Below are 19,261 nucleotides of genomic sequence, written 5' to 3' on the forward strand. Positions count from 1 at the left end.
TTCTGCAGGCTGATATTCCTGGGAGTACTGCTTAGAGGTCCTCAGAGGTTAGCATATCATGTAATCTTTGCAGTTCTAAAATAAATCTGAAATCAGAATTCACTCAAAAAAGCTGTAAATGAAAGTGACTTGAATACCACAGGACTGAAATACAAATCAAACTATCTTATTTATGGTATTTCTTATTACTTATGGAAATGTTTCCAGTTGTTTTCAACTATATCTACTGAAAGAATGCCCAGTTGGAGTTTCAAACATCTGTTCATTCAATATATACAAAGTATAATGGAATAGCTTGCTGGAAGCAAACAGTAGTATTTGAAGGCTGCTTAAAACACAGGGGGAGGAATAACAAAGAAAGTGGGGTGGGTTTTTTACATTTGTAGGAAAACATGTTTTTAGTTATTTCTTATTTATTCAGGTTTGGGGTTTTGTTTTGTTTTGGGTTTGGTTTTTTTTGTTTTTGTTTTTGTTTTTTTTCTTTAAGGAAGCCCTTCCTAAGTGATTCAAGCAGAGAGTAAGTTTAGTTTGGCAAAAATTTGGGATGATCCTCACCCATACACACTAGTCCTGCAGCCATCAGCTGTCACAATATTCAGCTTAGAAAGTTGTACTGAACCTTAGTTCCAGTCTTAAGAGATGCTCTGACCCGGTGACGTTAGCTCATGGACATCACACAGTGATGCTGGTTTCATGATTTCTCAAAGAAGCTTCTGTAACCGGAACCCGAAGGCTGTGCCACTTACACAGTTATTGTGTTAGTTTACACCTTTGGTTTTCCGTTCCTCCCTACATATGGCTGGTCTTTCTCTTAAAGGATATAAGACAAAAGGAGACCACCTCAGCCAAAGAGGATGTATTTTATCTTGAAATATGCCAGTGTAACCAGTTTGTCAAGTGAGTACATCCTGATTACAGAGTTCTTGATAAAATAAAGCCTCTCTTTTATAGACCTCAGATTTGCCTCTCTGAGGGGCTACAGAGAATTCAGCTTCAGGCCAGAGGAATAAACCCAGGATGCTATGTTTTAAGTTGTACACTGTCCCTGTTTTATTCCAACAGCTGAACTGCCACTACTGAGAAAACACTGTGGTTTCTTATCTTTTGTCCTCTTCATTTTTTGTGCATGCAGTTTTCCGTTAATTCTTTGCTTGACAGCATAGAACAAGCTCAATCTCTCTCCACTCAAATGAGTAACTGTCACAACTGTGATGACAGGATCACAGCATATATTTCTCAAAAACAACAACTTCCTAAAGTGCAGGGGGAGAAGAGTTGCAGAGATCCCCAGCACAAGCCTCACAGACCACCCATCTATGAAGAAGCCCTGACTTCCCTGCAGCACAGCTCCATCAAAGGCATGTCTCCAGATTTCTTTAACAGACTGTAAATAATGAAGGGTTTCTAAACAGAAGGACTATAATCTCAGGATAGCCTAATATTTACCTCTGCACCTTCACGCAGCCTTTTTGCAGGGTTGTGTCTTTGCTCTAGGCATTAAATATACCCTCACACAGCAACACATTTCATTCTTATTCCCTTTCTTGCCTCTCTACATTTATGTGCACCTGAGACACATAAAGCTCCTCTAGGCTTGCTTAAAGCCATGGAGAAGACAAGTCACTGCAGGAAGGAAGGGAGCAAAATCTGCATGGATGGGTTGTTAGAAGAAAATGTGTGGCTCAGATCGTTTCATGAAAGTTGCTGTTAAGTTATTCAAAGCTAAATGTGTCATTTGTTTTTGGGTTTTTTTTTTTTGGTTTGTTTTTTTTTTTTTACTGAATTAATCATCTAAGGGATATTATTTAGTTTCTCAGAACTACTTGTTCAACAATACAATGTATACAGTAGGTTGAGCTTCCTTGAAGTGCGTAACAATGAGTTGAGCTTTTTATTTTCCTCTTTTTATTAGCTCATCTTTGTATTTCTGAAAAATAAGCTGTGAATACCAGAAATGAGTGTTAGCTAATTACCTATAAATTAAACAGAGTAAGGAAAAAAGAAATGTAATACATAGTCTCTGTTCTTAAAATCTTAACCCAAGGTATGACTTAGGCAGAGCACAGCAATTCAATCTAAATGGCGATAGGTAATATTGTTCTACGTTAAGTGATTTTTACATATCACCTGCACTACAATGTGATATAATACAATACATTGTAATGCAGCTGACATGTTAAATAACTTTATGTGTGTAGGACAGGCTTTTTTCAATTGCAGAATGGGATTTTTTCCTTTTCTAAAGGATGTCCTATCAATACAGACAAAAACCACTTTTTGCTTTCCAAGGACTAAACCAGCATATTACAAAGCTATTTTTCAGTAAAATTTCCACTTTGACTAACTGGTGTTTGATTTCATAGCATCTAACGCAAAAACCTATTGGTATCTTACTGCAGGAAAAAAAATATCTTTCAGTTCTCTCTTCTTTTGTAGGGCATTTATGTAAAATGAACTTTCTTGTTCTTCTTTAGACACTATGCATTTGATGGACTTAACTTTTACTTAAAAGCTCCTTCTTTTGGAAGGTAGTGAGTCAGACTGTGGAAGCCAGATTCCACTTATACATGAGGGAAAACTGGACATAAGCAGTGGAAAACTCAAAGCCATACTGCCTTATTTCTTTATTCAAAATAATTTTGACTCAAATATTTTTTTCATCTTTCAGAAGAAACATAACAGTGTGAAATGCACATGAATGAGATGATGACATGGGTGACAAAAATGAGCTAACCAGGAAAAATAAAGTAATCTACATATATAATAGCTAGTACTGCAGATAGAGTGGTAATTAAGAAATTACCATTTCCCAATAATTACCAAGCAATGGCATATGTGATGTGTGTGTGAATGAATAACAGAAGAGAATGTGTGGGCTAGCTGACATAACTTTTTAATGGTAAGTACTCATGTGCAGTTGACTGTTTTCATGTAGACTTACATATGACACTATTCTTTTTTCCTTTTTGAAAAATTTGAAAAAAAATAGAGCATTGCATTGCACATTAATGCAATGTGTTAATTAATACCAGCTTTATGAGAAAAAAATTGACCTTAAATATACATATATATGTACTTATATTCCAAACATCTGTCATCTGGAGAAAAAAAGTATACTGCCATAGCACTTCAGACAAAGTGGAGTATTGTTAGGCTCTTGCTTTCTCTGTGGACCAGGTATGTCTGCTAAACTTCACCACTCTCAGATGTCAGTCCAATAAGAGTACTGACAATTACTGCACCACAGGAGATACATATATATATATATACGTATATTCTCATTAGAAAGTCTATAGAGAAACAGGCATATGGAGGCAGGAGGCACTCAAATTGTAAATCCTGTAAGGCCACATGGCAGCAAATGGAAATATTCATTTTATAGCTACAAACATACATCTTTTTCTCCAAAAGTCAATGAAAGATCAATTTACTAATTCTGACTCCCTCCAAGTGTGATAACACAGTCCCTGCCCCCTGCCGTGGCACTTGCCTTCTCAATCAGTTTGGAAGGCTCAAGCAAAAGCAACACCCCTCCAAGAAAACAGACCAAACATTTGCATGAGCCTCTTGATTACCACTTAATGCCACCAATTCACTGCAAGATGAAAAATCCAGCCAACTATACTCTCTGTATAGTTGGGAATATATATAGTTTATAATATATATGTATATGTTATAGTGTTTATATATATGTTTGTGTATATGTGTATATAATATACATGCGTTTGTATAAATATACATATATCTATGCATATATCTGCAAACATGAACTCAACTGAGACTTTACATATATGGTCTTTATAGACCATTATAATCTTCTTCAGGCCCTAACTCTAGATATCCAACCCCACTTATCCAGGAGGAAAGCCTGTTACCTTTACATTTGCTCACACTCCTCTCTGCTCCACAGACAAACTATTTGTTGTTCTCAAATTGTCTAACCAAGTAGAACAATTAGAGTAATCCCAGCACAACTATTTCCAGCATATGTGTTGCTTGAAAACTGTTGCTCTGCCTCTGATCTGAGAAAAAGTTCATGTGCCTGAACATTTGTCTGATTTTGAACATCAACCAGTCTGCAAGAAGAATGCTGCTCCATAAATACTGATTTTAATTAAAGTACTGAGGAAGTATTAGTTAAGCATCACAAACCCTGTGAGGGAGGATGCCCACACATGAAAAAAATGAAATCAAAATGAGAATTCTCCAAAACAGTCTCTGTACTTGCATGCCTCATTGACGGAGACACAGAGGGCCTAATATTTCATAATACTTAATCACTCTTAGAGGATAGTGCCTATCAATTAAAACCTAGGAATATTAACCAGGCTATCCTTCAAAGCATTGCTGAGAAGCAAATCAAATAAGTATTATGTCATTTTTATGGATGAGAAAGTTGAACTAAAAAGAAATATCTCAGTCAACTGCACAGGCTGAATTGGGAATACACCAGGACCTAGGGTCCAGACAACCCAGCTCAGCAGCCTGTTCTCCTTTCTGCAGAGCATGTTGCTTTATTGCAATGGCAGCTCCCAAATTACTTCAGTTACAGTTGTTAGTACTTGGTAGACCTATAACGTAGGCAGGCACTTGGTGTCTTAATTTAGAAACCGCAGAACAGAGGCCATCTGTTCTCTTCACTATTTTTAAAGCAACTTGTCCAGACTCAGGTAGGAAATTTAAGGCAGAGGTGGATCTACTTTCTTGGAAGGCATTCACCTGCCCAGACTGAGACAGTCTCCGGGGTGGCCCTAGTTCATGTGCTGTCTGTCTTTCTCAAAACACACCAAAAGGAGGCAAAGGTTTGCAGATGAGAAGTTTCATTTCATGAACAGCACATAAATATGTTTACTCCCTTCAGGAATCCTGTGTTCTTCCAATATGATCCACATGCTATATGTTGTTTGCATTTACACTTACATTGTAAATTGCATTTACACTTACATTGTTTGCATTTGCAATTGACATTTGCAGTTACATGATTCAAACCTTTATATTTATTATCTGCATGGAATTGAAGAGATTTGCTAAACCTAGCAAAAATCAAATAATGAGTATATAATACAATCCTACATTTCAATTATGCTCAGGAACTGAGCATAAAGGTTGGATAAGCAAATCAAAGGCAATAATTTAGCATGCTTATTCACCTGTTCTATAGATGTTGTTTTATAAGCATATTTCTTTTTTTATCTGTTAACAATAACTCCAAATTTAATTTCTTGTACATTATGTGAGAGTTTTTTCCCCACTAATACATACATCAATTTTTCTGTGGACTTCTTTAGCCCTTCTAACAGTTGTCTCTTAGCTGCTCTGGAAGTTATGGTCCTAATATGCCTGTCAGTTTCCTAAATTTGACAGTCAGACACTTCAGGAGTAAGAACCAGAAGTGTTCTTTGAACTAAATTTTATTCACCAGAAGTGTAATTTAATGGATTCAAAACTACTCCTAAACTTGGGCTGAATTTGACAAAACCGAAACAAAACAGGGAACTGAAGCATTCTGTTTCAGTAGTTATGAACCAGCAAAAAAAGCATTTTTCTTCTCCTTTTGGAACGGTATAATTTTAATTAATGGTTAAGAATGATTAAACCTCTAAATACCCCCCCCAATTATTTAATTTTCTTGACAAAAAAAGATTGTATAAACATATTTTCTCCTGTATCTCTTTGTTGGCTTACTAGTGATCAGAAAAAAACCCAAATAGAACTGAGCAAATAATCTAAGAATACTATTTTATTAAGCTAGATGGTGAAGAAATATTAATTAAAGAATCTTCTATGAACTCTCATCTCTTCATAAATATGTATTCTCAGCATTGGCTGATATATCCTGCCCAAAGTTTTATTTGCTCTCAAATGAGAATGCATTAGTCAGGCAAAATGAAAAATTAATCTTATTATTTAAATGAAAAGAACACCAATAAGCATTTTATATTTCTTGCAGTCTGTTCCTAGGACACTGCTTCAATCCAAAAGGATCATTTGTTTCTTATCTGAGCTGTTCCAATGGGACAAAAGTAATCACTTCTAATGCTTTACTTCAAATTGCAGTACTGTAGTCATCAGCATTCACAAATCCAGAGCTGCCAGTCAGCCACCAGACTCCTAATCACACATCACTTGTTACCACTTCCAAAACAAGCTGGACCACCCCCTCCCTGACCCTCACCCTGTTTTAACAGACACTCTTCCTCAGCGAGTTATTCTTGTTTGGTGCAGTGTTTAAAGTCAGTCAGTTTGAATGGAAAAAACGCAGTATTTGCTTTTCCACCATCTTCCTTTGTCTTCTAATTTCCTGTGCTCTTCAGAGCTCCCTTATGTGCATTTAAGAAAAGAAATTGAAGAAATGGGACTTTGCATCAAAAGCAAACAGTCACAGGTTCTTCTTTTTCTCCCATCACTTTTCCTCCACTATTGAACTGCCATCTGTTTTTTCTAACTGTTTAAAAAAAGCCAACAGGAATCTCAAGCCAATCAACATTTTGGTATGTGATTTGGCCCACACTTGGTTATTTTTACAGCAAGACACTCTGAGCAAAGATTAGGCCTCCTGCTGTGGGAGCACTGTAACACCCAGTTAGTTCTGTCTCTGTGATAATAATTATGTCTCCAAATTGGAACAGAGCTACAGTAGCTCATGGCACACAGACACAAGCAGTGGCACATCCTTACAGTATCACCTCCCATGTTCTCAGTTATACAAATAAGCTCAGTTGTGTAACAGAATCACTTGTTCTCATAACAAAACATCCCAAAGTGTATTAGTTACACTGGGAACAACTCAGCTGCGTAAACTGCTTAACCACACCGCTAATATAATCAAGAGAGCATTAAGCCAAGCTGTTGCTGCTGTGCAAACAATTTACATAGATAACCATATTCTCATACTCTACTTGCTTGCCATTTTTCCTACACTTTTTAAAAAAACTGTGTTTCAATAAGTCTGCCAGAAGTCTAAATGGAATAGTTTCAGATACAAATAGATGGAGCTAGTATTAATGTGGCCACTATGAACATGAATTAGTCTCCACAAAGGCCAAAAAAGAGCAAAGAAATATTTTTAAGCAATATCATTCTTTCTAGTGCTTTTCAGAATTAGAATTATCAGAAGGTATACTCCTAAAACATTATGGGAATCGTTGGCATAAAGAAGTGATGAAAATTAAGTTCTCTGCATTTCCATAGGAAAGACAGAGCGTAGGCTGCAGCAATGCCAGCTCCTCACATGCTCTGCTTCCTCCAATGCACCAGATGCAAATTCAAAAGCAGCACACGCAACTGAATTTCTGTGCCAGTTTAAACTTTGGCTTACTTTCAAAGACGACTAATTAATGCCAACACTTTACTCATGTGGAACCCACTCGTTATGTCTTGCACAGAGACCACCAGTTAATTCAGCATTTAGACATGTTTACGCCTACCCACCCATCATTATGTTGCTACATGTGAACATTCCTGAACTTTATGGAATAATGGATGATTTAACACTGGAATAAATGGAATCAAACCCACTCATGAATAAAAAACATGTCCATGCCTCACAGCTTGTTTCCTCTCAAATTTCTCTTTGCCTGTTAGGAACATGAACTACTCTACCCTATCCCCCATACTCTTTCTGCTTAAAGTCTCTCAATCCATTACTAGATAGAGTAATAATGGATTTCTTCTTCCCTCTTCATGCTTTCCACCATCTATTTTGTAACACACACAAAAATAAATGTGGTAGAAGTGTGACATATATGGTGCTCTAAAAATAAGTGATGTCTCAACTGGCTCTCTTGCAATTTTATAGGGGGCGGGGGGGGAACCTCCATGAAGTATTTAATTTTACTTGAGTTTGAGGCAGTGTTTTAATCTGTTTCTGAAAAAGACAAATCATGTACTGATATTTTTTGAGCAAAACAATGTATTAAAGCAAAATGAAACCACAGAACATTTAAATGATTCAGAACCTACTTCTTTCCCCTAGTGAAAGAAAAAGATATTTTTGTCTAAAAGATTTTCCCCAAATCTAAGTCTATATAGACAACACCAGATGAAGGTACAAGCAAGATTTGTGGGGATAAGGCATTCCCAACAGAGTACTGTTACCTCTAAAAGCTCTTTTAATGATGAGGAGAAGAAGAAGCTTGATCACAGAAAATACAAGCTTAGCAGGGTCCCGTTTCCCTCACACAAAGAAACTGCATGGAAAAAAACCCAGAGAAAATCCCAAACATATCCCAAAGCAAAGCAAAATAAAATAGAATGACTTACTGTCTTCTTCAACATTTTGACGGCGTAAGGTTTCTGGGTCCCTTTCTGCCTGCATCTGTAGACAATGGATGTAGCCCCACTAAATTTAAAAAAAAAAAAAAAAAAAAAAAGGAAGAATAGTTGTACATACGCCTCTTTGAATACATCAATAAACAGAGTTGCCTAGCTGAAACTACATTTTCTATTCCTCCCAGTTTGGGCAAAAATACCTTGTTTTTCCCCACAGATGCAAGCAAAAAAACAGTGTAAAAACTGTTCTCTGTTTAACCAGTAAAATTCAGTGGTTATTCAGCCAATAGAACTTGCAAGAGCTTGAGGTGCCTCTTGGTCACACCTTTTCTGGCTCCTGACACATCCTGGAGGTTTCCACTGGGTAGCAAGGGACATAATCTGTCCCCAAACCTGTGATGACATACCTTGTCTTTGTTAAGGCAATACCTTTGCAACAGTTAGTTGCATTGGGTTTTTTTTACTAACTGTTGATGGCAGTAATGGGGAGTGAGACAGAAAAGAAGAGACAATTATTGTGCTGCTCCCTGCCTAGTTGCCCAAACAACCAAATTCAGCACCAGATGGCACAAGCAGCACTTTTGGTTAATTCAGTGTAAACTGGTGGGGCTTGTTCATAGCAAAACTGAACTGGGCTTACATCTTCTGGTTGCCTTCAAGGCATACTCACTTGAATGTGCTAAATCTGAGCACTCATAACATAAAATTATGGCTCTGCTGGTTGGAAGGCACTTCTCTGAGTGGGAGGTTGGGCAAGATAGTATCCAGAGACGGACTCAGGGGCTGAGGTTACTTGTTGTGCTGTACTTGTTACCATCAGGGAAGGGACCTGTACTCTGTGAATTAGCTAAAGAGAGGAAAAGCCTCTGGCAAAAGCATAATGATTACAAACAATTCAAATACCTATAATATTCTGTTATATTTAGATGCTGCTGAGCAACCCAGTGCCAGCCACCATCAAAATGGATGCTCCGAAGTGCTATGTGTCAGCACTGGATTTAAGGCATTTTTGGAAGCCTCCTGCCCTCAGATTTGTCACTCACTCTAAGACTCAGCACTTTGGAATAGCTGCAGATTTTTAAGCTAGAGGGGACTCCCGTTATCATACATGACTTCCCGAATAACATACATTGCAGAACTGCACACAGCCACTCTGCAGTGGAAGGATTTCATGTATACTGCACACTAAATTGCACTGCAGATCTCTCTGAACCAGAAGAAACCCATCTCAGTGTGTCTACAGGAGATAACCACAAGTTGCAATGACACAAGCAGATTTCTTTTAAGCAGTGGAATGGTATAGCCAAGTTTGACTGCATAAATAAAGCCATGATACAAGGTTTATCATTCTGGGTGCACTGCTGTACAAAACCACCATGCATGCTCTGCACTTCTCCCTCCTCAGCACGGGCACAGGTGCTAGATAATGCTCTGAGTAGGCATGTCCATATTTTTATGGATATATGAGTGAGCACAAGAACTGGCATTCAATTGAGAAGATTTATTTCAGAAAGACCTCTTCATCAGGAAAGGTCACCTCCAGCAAGGGTCAGGCAGCTCAATCATCTGGGGGCTTCTGTGCATCAAACACACATAAAGTAATCTTCACTTTGTCTCAAATGCTAAAATGATTTGTCTGTCATAACAGTGTATTGATAAATGTGTGGGAGTACTGCAAGCCTCAGTGACTCCCAGAATCATTACATGAATTTAATTAGATCTCCTCTCCTTGGCCAAGTCTCAAAAGGCTCTATTTAGCAAGAAGAAAAAAATACACCACATCATTAAGACAACCCTCACATCTTTTAAGTACAACCAAAAATGTTAAAAGATAAAATTTTAAGGACCTGCTGTGATAAAGTTCATATCACCAGTATTTCAGTACAGCACTGTAATGGGGAAGTCACTGCATAAACTGCAAATCATTCTTGTACCCTGCTTCACATATTCGGAGTGCAACATATTCATTAAACTCATTTGTCTACATATGCTCTTACTAGGTAGGCAGCAAACCTAGAAATTATTTTATTTGGTTGAGAGCTCAATTAGATAAGCTGTGCAGCTGATGAACCAAATAAATAGATTACCATTCCTGTGCACATCTCCAGGTGTTCTCTGCAGCTGTGGCGATGGAGGCCAGTCACTGTCTCTAGTGAAGCTATTGTCAGCGTCTGTTTTACCAGTTTGTAACCTGGCTCTGCAAAGTCTTCCACATGAAAAAAACCCGTAGCCACTAGAACACCTCTGATGATTTAACAGAACTGGCTGAGTGATGAGACAGGCAGCTACACCAGCAGGGGTTGCATGGCACCACCTTTAACAGTTCATTTGACTGTACTCAAAGCTGGAAGAAAGGCAGCATAATCCTCGAAAGACACATATGACAGCCTGGAGAGACAGGAGTTTATGAAGGCTTGTCCAGTGAGCAGTTTGCCATCAGGCTCATTAGTCACCATTTGAAACACACAGAGGTGCTAGCTTAGAAATTATTCCCTATTGTAAAGATTTTGGACAGCACATCCCTGGAGTCATAATTTGGGGAAAAAATGATGACAATGTATCACAAGTTTTGGGAAGGCTTTCAGAGGGTTCTCTTTTGGTTTATGTGCCTATGTCTGGCTCTGACAGATACGTTCCCACCAGCCAGGAAAGAGATCACTGAGCAAACAGCTAACACTGCCGTCCTTTTCCATGCCAGAAACAAGCACCAGGACTCAGGAACAGGATGGCAACCTGCTTACACCACATCTGGTGCAAAGCTTAGCAGACAACCATTATTAGTACAGACCAGACTCCTTGTCTCTTTGGTGAAAACAGAACCTCTTTGCTTCTTCCCAATAAAAAAAAAAGGAGAGGGGATGGGCAGGGAAAGCAGCCTATGGGTCTTAATGTAAATGCACAATTTACTTTGCTTATTTTGCATTTTGCTTTGCTTATTCTGGCTTCCTGCTGGAGCTCAGCAAGCCTTCTGCTGAATCAGCACATACAGCTTTCCTGAGCCTCTATGACTTGGAAGGTCACCAATATAATTGGAGTGATTCAAACTTTCATCACCAAAAAGCAGCGGGAAGCTTCCTCTGCAAAATCTCATGCGCAACAGAAAAGCTCAGAGAGCTGCTAATTGTAACCTCTTGCCCTTAATTTTTTCAACACAAAACCTTGACTGCCATCAACCAGGCCCTCAGAACCTTGTCTTGAATTTGTACCAACATTTCACTCATAGATTTGGTCAGAAAATACAAATATGCAGAAACAAAAAATTCTTGTGGCAACCTGCCACTTTCTACAGGCATGAAATTTATGACCAGATAGACAGATCGCAAGCCTCTCAATGTCCCATCCTCTGCAGGTGGTGTTCCACTCCATCTGAATGATAAATATTACTGGTGCTATAGAAAGAGATCACCTCTACTCAATGGTTAAGGCACTTATTTGATAAGCAGCAGATACCAACACTAGGGAATATTTAATCCTATAGCATGAACAGTTTCAACAGAAGAAACTGAGACGACCCTAAGCCCAAGCAGCCAATAATCACTTGCAGAAGTACATTGCAGTGTGTGATTGACAAGCAACCCATTCCCAGTTCAGACTAGAAACCAGAAATTAAGTCTCCCATGCTCCAGATGTGCCCAACCACAAGATTACTCACCATATTGTGTTGGCACATTTAGAATTGAAACTGCCAGCTCCTCCCTCTTTGTAGTTGGTGAATACATACAGACATATCTATCTTTGCATATATACATACACTTACATTTATATGAAATATTTCATTATATATATTTGGGTATGTAAGTGTGAACTTATTTACTTCTAAAGAAAATTAGGCTTAAAGGAGCATCCAGCTGTTGCTTTTTTGCATCTTTGCCCAGAACAAGCTGCCTGAAGTCAAAACATAAATTATTTAAAGTTGGCTGGAACAATATGAAAAAAAGCACATTCTTGGAATACATAGTTGGCCAAGTTAGTTAGAGAACAGTAAAAATCAGAATTCCTATGTTGTTGAAAACATTGTCATTCTCTTTTACTGACATATGTGTTTCTGTCTGGAAAGCTGCTTAATGATTCTGTTAAAGATTTACTTTTAAAAACCCATGTATAACTGTGAACGTGCTAAAGAACAAAAAAAAACCCAAGCCACTTTATTATGTATGCTGTATGCTTTACTACACAAATATGTTTCTATATCCAGTTTTGACCTTACAAAAACCCCTAAAAATAACGTATATATCTTGACTTGTCATAATGGATAATAAAAACACTCACTTCCATGTGATGCTGCCTACAATGAGGACAATGTGAACTCATGAGAAACCTCAAGATGCCCTGTGTGTGGAATTTATCACAGCTGCTACACACGCAACTCAGTATTAGCACAGAACTAGTTTGCCTGCAGTACAAACAAATACTTCAGCACCATGATAAACTCACTCAGCCACTAGTCCAAAGATTGCATGGAAAAGTTAAAATATTAAAAGTACCACTTAGTATGTAAAATTGGACTAAAATTCAGTGACTGATCTCTGCATGTGTGTTGTTTTCCACACAAATTTGAAAAATGTTTTAAAAATATTTTAAAGTATGTGTAAAACTCCTCTCCCTCCCCCCCCCCCCCCCCCCCAATATATAGAATTTGTTGAGTATTCTGGATCATTTTTCTTATTATTATCCTCAGGTGTTATTGAATTTGCAACTATTTTAGAAGGACACTCTTTTAGAGTTTGGTCGACAGCACCATAGTGTTCTGCTTGCACTAAGGAGTCCAGACTGCAAAGCCGACAGAAAAGGCATGGTCACACTTCAAGTACACGCAGTCAAAAATAGCGGTGTCAGCACAGATGGAAGGAAGGCAGGGACGCCCAGGAGGGGTGTTAAGGAGGTGGAAGTGATCAGCAGAATTTGCACATAAAGGAGAAAATGGAATTTGCAGGATCAGGCTGGACTTGCAGTGGAGAAAAAACAAGGCAAGAAAAGACAAATAATTTGAGCCAGGTTGGAAAAAGCCTTTCCTCCCCCACACCCACAAAAAACTTCTGCCTCTGAAACAAGAACAGGAACCAAAATGAAACAGCCAGATGTTTATTTGTTCACAGGTAGGTAGGAAAGGTGAATTCCTAGAACTGCAGTTTTTATGATAAAATAAACAGTTGCTGGCAGTATTTTCACTGAAGTAGGAAAATTGGTCCTTTCAAAAGTAGGTCGGCATCTCCATACCATGACCACTCATCCCAGGTTTTATACTGCATTTTGATCAACTCAGTACAAATACAGTCCGCAGTGTAATCTTCTGTAAATTTCATTTGGATTAAATTCCTTAAGTTCTGAATTGATTTTTGGAAAATAAATTCGTTTGTGCTTCACGCAGTGAAAGAATGATTACATAATCTAGTTTGTCCAAACAGATCAGGTGAAAGAATGAACGGTCCCAAGAAAACTGTACCTATTACAGAGCCATGGAAATCTGTGCTGCCAAAACTACAGTAATGGATTAAAGTCCAGTATTGGCTTACATAAAGAATACTGATTTTTTTTGTACAGTTTACAGAGGTATAAAGTTAAAATACATTAATGCACTCTTTCTTATATATACACTAGAAAGTCAAAATGGATTTACAGGAATGAAATTACTGTTCCTAGACTTCAAAATTAAATGCCTTGTTTGAAGTTAAAGACCAGACAGAACAAAAAAATAATTGGCAAAGCTTGTGACATACATATAAATGAAAATTACATTTAAAAAATGCATATTCCATGGCATTACTACTATTGCCTTCATTTTAAAAGGCACATACATGTAAAATCAGAAATTCTCACAACTCGCATTTCATGTGAAAGTGTATCAAACCAAACTTTCTTTCTACAGCAAACTTACAAGTAATTTTTAAATTATTCAAATCTGATCTAAAAACTTCTTCTAAACATCAGTATCTACATATATAGGACTTGCAGGGAACTGTGCGCAACTGCAGACCTCCCTTCCCCCTCATTATTTCACAACCTGTAAAGAGAATGGAAAACATCACAAAACAAATGTAATGTAGGGGGAAAAAAAAACCCCTTGAACTCCCACATTCTATAAGGAATAAAACTAATCTTTGAAGATGGCAAGGGTGGTGGAAAACACATACACAGTTCTGGAAAGGAAAGCTAATTCCATTGCATTCCATGTCTGGTTTGGTTTAGACAAGAAAAACATCCATACCTCTTCAGATTTTGATTCTATAACTTTTAGCTGCTGTGTTGATTTTCTAATATTTGAGGTGAAAGGACTTTTTAGCAATCGATTCCTGCTCAGGATGGCCTGCAAAGGCAATGCAATAGACCAACAAGGTATTTTCAATATTCAGCCTTCTTCACTGCATTCAGCAGACAAACAAAAGGAGCCTTACATAAACACATTCCCAACATAAGACATACACTGTTTTTAAATAAACAGTAATCCAACTAGTGCTTGCCAATATTGAACTTGTAACTTCCACAGATAACAATTTGTAGAACTGTAATCCTTTAGATGTGGGCTGGGCTGGCTGGTGAAACACTAACTAAAATGCAGCAGTCCTGCTGTGGCAGCTAGACCAGTAGCTGCTAATTCCTGCTGGGACTGCAGCAGCATAGTTCTCACTAGCTTCCAGTGGGGCTCCTCCCTCAACTGTTGCAGGAAATTTAGGGAAAAAGACCTCTATCCTACAAGGAGTCTAAACACTTCATTACACTTGGCATTACTGCCTTTTAAAAAAGTGGGCAGTCAGCTAGGGGTTAAATTAGGTGCATTCTATAATATTTATCTTAACATTAGATTATTTCCCCCACCTCAAATACTACTTCTTAAATTTCTGTTTAGCTGGTGGGTAAACACTGAGGACCACAAACAGACCACCAACACTGCATATCTTAAAGCATTTTGATGAATTTGGCTCCCCTGTCTTTTGTTGAATGGGACATATTAAAAGAGCAAGAATCATTATCTCAGACCTTAATTTGAAAACATGGAAGCAAAATTCCAACTACATCGAATTTTAGATGCTACTGCTTTACTGTGTGTACATTGCTCTCCTTGGTGTAACTCAACTTTCAGAAAGTTGGTTCCTGAACAAAGCTTCAAGTAAGACTGCTGAAATGCAGATATGAGGTGAAGATCAGAGCACTTCATACAGCACTGCAGAAGAAAAATGTATAGAAAATACATTCACTCTTTCTTCTCTTTCCTTTAGCCCCTTTAAAAAATTGGGTTAGACCGCATGTAAGAACAACTGTATTTCTTAAACAGCAGGGGAGTCCTCAATAGGAAAACCAATTTCTTTCCTACCAAGTCTGAAAAAAACTTGCAGCTGAAAGTTGGCTGAAAATGAACTTGTAGTAACGTCAGGTTGATTTTTCAACACAAAGCAGTCCAATAGATCCAGAAACTGATTTTGAATATTTTATTTAGAACAGAGTTTCCTTTGAGATTGCTCTTCTCTTTTCAGGGACTGGAGAGTACTACCCTACTCATGTTTAGGCAATTCAATGAAATAGGGAGAGTAAAGAAAAGGAGGTAGAAGAGTGGACTGAGTGAACTTCTACTGCTTCCAGCAGGCTGAAGATTTTTGTCCTTGGTACCAAACTTTGGAAACACTGGGGCAAATTTTCAAAACCAGGTGCTTAGCCTACCTGTGCAAGGCACAGACCCAAATCTTTGGACTGGCAGTCTCAGGCATATTCTCATGGCCACAGACACTGTGCATGCACTTTCCATCTATGTGACATGCCATGCAGTTACTGTCCCTCCCCAAGCAGCACACAAAGCCTGACGACTGAAACAGTTCAGTGAACGTAGCTTCCCTGGAAATACGGATGCCTTATTTTAAGCACCATTATCTCATAAGCAGCAGCAGCAGCACCCCCCACCCACCCACCCCCGCCAAAGAGATACTAATATAAAATAAACATTGTTTATTTAATCTTAATGAAGAGTGCATGTGAGAAGAAAGAGCACTGAGCAGTAAAAACTTTTAAAAACCTTCAAAAATGTGTTGCAAGACCTTCCTTCCTGGGCCATTGCAGAATTGCCTGCCTGTTTTTCTCTGGTGACATGGTCCTTCATCAGGAAGTGTTCTAAACAGTCCGTACTTCGAGTAAGTGTCAACATCATTGATTACTGCTCTTAATGACAATCTCCATGTGCAGAAGGAAAACCGGCCTTTGCACTAAATGACATGCAGCAGTATGAACAGCTTCACACATCCCATGATAACTCTTGGTTTTCCTGGTGGAGTGAAGGGAAGTAGAAGGGGGGTTACAAAGTTTGACTACTAGCAACTTGCTCCGTATAGAAAAAAGAAACCTTTTTTAAATCAGAAGGGGACAATTTCATGGCTTTTCGTGTCTGCATATCTAAAGCAAGTTTTGAACAAAATTCTTTACCAGCTAATTTAGGCCAATTCATTCCTGGAATTCTGCAAGCTCTTGTGCCCATGCTTATCCTGAATAGCCCTCATTTTGGTAAGCTACGCAGCTTTCTCCTTGGAGGTTCATGTTGTGCTGAATTATGAATTCCTATGCAATGGCTTCTCTGAAATAAGTTGCTTTTGCCAAGAAGTTTATGTGCAGTGCCAACCCAGGATCTCTTACTATAAGACAACAAAGAAAATTGAAATATACCACAGATTTAAAAGTTCTTTGGCTTTTTTCTAGATACTTTGTATATTTTCTTCTTTAAACCAGGTGAGACAGCCATTTCTAATCATAAGAGATAAGACTGAAAGCCAGGCAATGCAAAAGAGTTTGGAGGAGTGTATTATATTTTGCTAATGCTCCCTAAATGAACACTTTTTATAATGTTTTCTGAATTCTGATCATACTTACATATATCCTCCATTAAAAAATACTATATTTTTGAAGTAAAAAGATAAACTGAAATAACTGATTTTCCATAATAGGGAACACATTTAATCTGTCATTTCTAATATTTTTGTAACAGTCAGAAAAACTAATTTGCCATCATGATAAGAATAACCTGAAGACTTACACTTGGTTGTAATTTTATTGCAACAAAAAAGCTACAGTAGAAAGATGAAGCTGCAGGAGAAAGCACACTGATACTATACATAAAACCGAAAAACAGATTTCCTGAGAAAAGGAAGATAGCATTAAGGCAATATACTCGGCTGCAGGCTGTGTCAGTGGGGCGTTATTTTGGTCAGAGTGGTAAGTTTTGCAGTCCTGTCAAGACTGATGATCAAATGCCAACTTACTGCAAGCATGGGGACCTATCAAGTCAGGTCTGACCTTCCAAAACTATAAAGCCCGACCTTTCTAGCTGGGCAGACTCTGGTTCTGGTGGCTGGGAAAGACCTAAGTAGGTCTAGCCCTTTCCTAAATGTTGGAATTCCTCCACATGCACACAAGAACAGTGCTGCATCAGTCCTAAACTATCCCTGCCAAGAGGAGGCAGCTGCCCTGGAGCACTCCTCATCACCCACCTTGGTACCACCTCCCACCCTCCTCAAGGGACATAGTGGGCAGGAGACTGGGGTCACCACACCTTCCTTCTCAGGGTTACAAAACTGCCACGCACGACTGTAGTGGGTTGACCTTGGCTGGCTTCCAGATGCCCACCAAGCTGCTCTATTACTTCTCCATCAACAGGACAAGGGGGAAGAAAAATATGATAGAAAAGCTCGTGGGTCAAGATAAGGACAGGGAGATCACTTACCAATTACTGTCATGGGCAAAACAAACTCAACTTGGGGAAATTAATTTTAATTATTGCCAATTAACAGAGTAGGATGGTGAGAAATAAGAACAAAACTGAAAACACCTTCCCCCACCACTTCCATCTTCCCAGACTTCATTCCCAACTTGTCTAACTTCTCCCCCCAAGCGGTACAGGAGGACGGGGAATGGGAGGGTTGCAAGTCAGTTCATTACACTTTGTCTCTGCTGCTCCTTCCTCCTCACACTTTTCCCCTGCTCCAGCGTGGGGACACAGGCCTTCATGAACTGCTCCAGCATGGCTCCTTTCTACAGGGTACGGTCATTCAGGAATGGACTGCTCCAGTGTGACCTCCTCTCCATGGGGCCGCAGCTCCTGCTAGGACATCTGCTCCACTGTGGACTCTCCAGTGGGTCACATCTTCCTTCAGGGCATGTCCACCTGTTCTGGCGTGGGGTCCTCCATGGGCTGCAGATGGGGTATCTGCTCCACCGTGGACCTCCCTGGGCTGCAGGGGGACAGCCTGCCTCACCAGGGTCTTCCCCACGGGCTGCAGGGGAATCTCTGCTCCAACGCCTGGAGCATCTTCTCCCCCTTCTTCACTGACCTGGGGGCCTGCAGAGGGGTTTCTCTCACAATGTTCTCACTTCTCTCTCACACTGTTGCTGTGCAGGTTTTTTTACCCTTTCTTAAATATGTTATCAAAGAGGTACCACCATCATCACTGATGGGGTCAGCTTTGGCCCGTGGTGGGTCCACCTTGGAGCCAGCCATAACCATGCGTCTGACATGGAAGGAGCTGCTGGTGTCTTCTCACTGAAGCCAGCCCTGCAGCCCCCTGCTAACCAAAACCTTGCCACGTAAACCCAGTACAACAACCCTGCAGGAATCTCACCAGAACAAACAAAAAGCACTCACTGAATCACACACAGACTCAAGCCATGCCAGTGTTGCCTGAGTCTCTCTTACCACTTTCTAAGCTCTTACAAATTGTTTCAATATTTTTCCAGGTATTGATGTGAGCCCTACTGAATTACAATGTATGGACTCAATCACCCTCCACCCTTTTTTCACTTACCTGTATTTTGCTTTTTTCTAGACTTTTGGGACCTCACCTGCCTGTAGTCACTTCTCAAGGATAACAGCTGCAGATGCAGGTTTTGCTCCCAAGAGTTTGCTTCTTCAGTGTTCTGGGGTGAACATCATCAACTGACCACCAACATCTGCACTCTGACTTACCTAAATATTCTCACTTCTGCTCTAACTAGGCCTTTAATATTCTATTAACCTTTT

General features: G+C 39.1%; 1 protein-coding gene across 1 annotated transcript in view; it reads right to left on the reverse strand.

Annotated features, from left to right (window-relative positions):
- Nucleotides 1–19,261, reverse strand: part of CAMK4 (calcium/calmodulin dependent protein kinase IV) — a 178,243-nt gene that overhangs the window by 96,460 nt on the left and 62,522 nt on the right. Inside the window, exon 2 of the mRNA XM_049794867.1 lies at nucleotides 8,263–8,341. Within this exon, the coding sequence (XP_049650824.1) occupies nucleotides 8,263–8,341 (79 nt within the window). The remainder of the gene's footprint in view (nucleotides 1–8,262; nucleotides 8,342–19,261) is intronic.

Source organism: Accipiter gentilis, chromosome Z (genome assembly GCF_929443795.1).
Source record: "Accipiter gentilis chromosome Z, bAccGen1.1, whole genome shotgun sequence".
NCBI lineage: Eukaryota > Metazoa > Chordata > Aves > Accipitriformes > Accipitridae > Astur > Astur gentilis.